Source organism: Papaver somniferum, unplaced genomic scaffold, assembly GCF_003573695.1.
Source record: "Papaver somniferum cultivar HN1 unplaced genomic scaffold, ASM357369v1 unplaced-scaffold_15, whole genome shotgun sequence".
Classification (NCBI taxonomy): Eukaryota; Viridiplantae; Streptophyta; class Magnoliopsida; order Ranunculales; family Papaveraceae; genus Papaver; species Papaver somniferum.
This window is the reverse complement of record NW_020624376.1, coordinates 3303053-3306699: the sequence shown is the minus strand read 5'-3', so window position 1 is coordinate 3306699 and position 3647 is coordinate 3303053. Positions and strand designations below refer to the sequence as shown.

Sequence of the window (3647 nt, the reverse complement as noted above, 5' to 3'; positions counted from 1 at the left end):
TTTTTAGGTAACATAAACATTACTTATAATAGGAGTGCTTACATGTAGCTATTGATCATCAAGATTGTCTCCCAGCTAAGATTATCCTATATATAAATATAGATATGTGGAAGTCCCAAAACCCTAACATATTCGATTAAAATTCCCATATAAAAGTGAGTGATACTGTTGGCTAGCACCTTCTTTTACTTAGTATTTACTGATCATCAAGACAGAAAAATTATGTCTCTCAAAGATTACTTCAATGATCCAAGTCATCTTCCTCAATATCATATACTCAACTCCAATATTGTGGATTTAGGAAATCAAGAAACAACAATAGAGATAACTGGTTATCAGCAGCCTAAAAGACTAAAGACGACTATGGACTTCTGCTGTAACTATTGTCACAGGAAATATCATAGCGCACAAGCACTAGGAGGACATCAAAATGCTCATAAACGAGAACGTACAGCTACACTAGCTGCGCTCTCAGATTTTAGTCGTGGAAAGAACCTACAGCGCTTCTCATCATCAACTATGAGCTCAATATCATCTTCCTCGTCGTCACCTCTTCTTACTCATGGTGGTGGTTTTATCAAGAATTCATCATTGGGTATTCAAGCTCGATCCATGGTCCGAAAACCAGATGCGCCTTATTCTTTATCATCATGGGCTTCTCGATGCTCTTCTCTTCTCTATGCGAATGACCACTCACAGAACTATAGATCTGATTCTAGTCTAGCAGCTACTCGGCCAACAGGTGTTAGTGAATGCTCGGTTGTAAGTTCAAATACGGAGCTGCCGGATGAGGGAGTATTAAAACTTGATTTATCTCTTAAGCTTTGAAATCAGGTTATGTATTGTGTGATCATTCGGAAAACAAAGTACGTTAGCAGTGTCTGTGTAAAGTTAACCGTATAGTCTGGTTAGCAAAAATATATGCTGGATTGTAGCTAGCTAACATAATTGCGATGTAGTGTTTTAAATCTTGAACTCTGTTAAGCTACATGACGGTCCCCTTCCCCTTAATTATATTAGCCAGATCATATGGAGATTAATGCCACTGTTGTAACTACCCAAAATCATTAGTACACCCAATTAATAAGTAAACGAGATCTAATACATGAGATACCAATTTGATTAAAGAAGTTTTATTGATTTATAGAACGAGAACTCTCGATTTCAAGATTACACAAAGGAAAACCCTAATCTTATTCTCTAAGTTAAGGTTCCTAACATACCAAAAATTTCATCCTTCATTTGTTGCCCAAGGACCTCTATTTATAGGCATATCACCCTTAATGCTGGACATCTCATTTTTCTTCGTGGGAGCTTCGTGGTCTTGCTTTATCCTTCGCCCGACCCATTTTTCATAAAGTTTTTCCTCTTCTTTCGCTGATAACCATGTGATCCTGTCGGGACAGCTGTCCTATTTCTTGCTCAATAAGTATTATCTTCGCCGAATGACTTTTGGGCCAAGCAATCTTCCTTCGCCTGTATACTTGTTTCGTGTGATACCTTGCCGAATACTCCCACAGCTTTCTCGTGGTTTGCACTATTATCTCGTGCACGTATCTTCGCCGGTTCATTAATTATGACCTTCTCTGACTTAATTTGACAAGTCACTGACTGAGATCTTTGATCGAGAGGCCTTCTCGTGTTGACACGTGGTGAGTCTATTTTGTGTACCTACATTTTTCCTTTTCTTATTTCGTTCGAATTTCGCAAGAACGGAATAAGAACCGTCTAGAAATTATTCAATCGCCACGTTCTCCACTCTCCGGTTTTTACTCTCCTATGTTTTTTTAAGTAACCGTCTATTACCGGTTATACTACTTCGATCGTGCCGCCCAACTGGTTCTTCCGGTCATTCCCTTTTACTTTAAATATCTCTTCCCATCTTCTATTCGAGTTTTTATTTTCTCTTCCCTTCTGCACAGACCCTTACAGCTCTCCTCTTTGCCTCAACTTTCTTCGACCTCCTTACTATTCCTTCATCTTTCTTTATTATCATGGATTCTCAGAAAGTATTACCCCCTTCTTTGCTTATTTCTTACGAAGAGTTTCAGGCAGACTTCCAAAAGAAGGGTTTGTCTCTTCTCCCTGTTGTTGATTCCTGAGTGACTCCTTCTGTTCACGCTACTCCGGACATGGAGTTGAACTCCCGGTGGGTTCTTTCCGATGCTTGGTCCTCAGACAAGATGATAGTTTCGTTAGGTCAACTGAGGGCGGGGCTTACTTTCCCTCTTTACAACCCTTCAAACCCCATCTTTCTCGAGATTCTGAGTAAGCTTCAATGTGGGGCTTTCCAACTTACTGGTAATGTTCTTCGCATCTCTGGCGAGTTTGCTACTCGCTCCGGCGAGGGTGCTTCGCAAATACCTTTCCCGGCGGGCGAATTCAATCCTCGCGACTACATTGCCGACTCCTTCGCAGCTAGCTATTCTGCGAGATTCACTAGCACTAAGAGATACCAAGAGTGGGGTATCGAGCTTTTTCACAAATCTTCTTCGTCGAAGAATCTCCCTCCAAGTGTGGGTCCTCTCAAGCTTGAGCAGGATGATGACCGGGCAGTGTTTCCTCTCGTGGTGAGAGGTCATTTTATTTGGTGAATTGACGAGAATGGGGTTGCCAGAGAGGGCCCTCTTCCTCAACACCGTCATCTTCTAAACTGTAATCCTTGGAAGCTGTACTGGTCTGTTCCTGACGAGGTATCCTCTCTTACTTATCCCCTTGTCTTTCCTTTGGATGTACTGGTTCTCACATCTCAATCATTTCTTGTGCAGTATGAGCTACCAACTGTCGGTCTACTCAGAGATCACAAGGAGGCGGGGCTTACTATTGGGTTTCCCAACCCTAAACATGTATCTTATCTACTTAACTCGTGACTCGCGTTTTCCTGTCTTCCTTTTCTTACCTTTCTCTTTCGCAGAGTGCTATCGACTCCGCACAGCTTTCCCCCTCCGATTCAGCCAAGGGATCGAAGAAACGATATCACCCTCTTCCTAAGGTATTTCGTCGAGTTTCATTCTTATATCTTGTACCTTTATCTTCCATTGAACATTTGGAATCTACTTACTTTGCAGGATGATTTTCTTGCTGCTCCTTCTTCTGGCGAGCCCAAAAGGCGTCGCAGGGTTTTAGATCTGGAAAGCTTAGTTGTTGTTAAGGTTACTGCGGTTACTTTCGTTCTTACTTGTTCTTCACGAGTTAAGTCCGCTACTCTTCACGAAGACAAAGGCGCTCTCGTTGTCCAATCCAACCAAGTTAGCTCAAAATCTCCTTATGGTGAAGGTTGGGACAATGCCTATCACGAGCTATGCGTTCGATTGGAGGAGTCAGATATTAAGATTTCCAAGCTGGACCATTTGTACAATGACGTCCAATAAACTTTGGATATTACCCTTCATCAGGCGGAAGGTAGCTTTAGGCGTAGCGAGAAACATCATTAACTAAGCCATATTTCATTTTCTTGACAATGCTCTATTTTGTTTTGCAGAGTCCGAGGGACGTTACAAGAATCAGGTCATCCAGCTCTCCCGCGAGAGAGATGAGTCTCACAAAGAGGTTTCCAACCTTCAAGGAGAAGTCAAGGGACTCAATGATGATATTGAGGATATGATCAAAGCTTCCAAAAAGGTGGCGAAGCTAGCTCGTAAGAATAC

At 41.9% G+C, this 3647-nt stretch overlaps 1 protein-coding gene across 1 annotated transcript; it reads left to right on the top strand.

The window, feature by feature from the left end:
* The first annotated feature begins 222 nt into the window (after nucleotides 1-222).
* On the top strand, nucleotides 223-828 carry LOC113335695 (zinc finger protein 1-like). The gene has a single exon (XM_026581715.1). The coding sequence runs from the start codon at nucleotides 223-225 to the stop codon at nucleotides 826-828; it is 606 nt and encodes a 201-aa protein (XP_026437500.1).
* The last annotated feature ends 2819 nt before the right edge of the window (nucleotides 829-3647 follow it).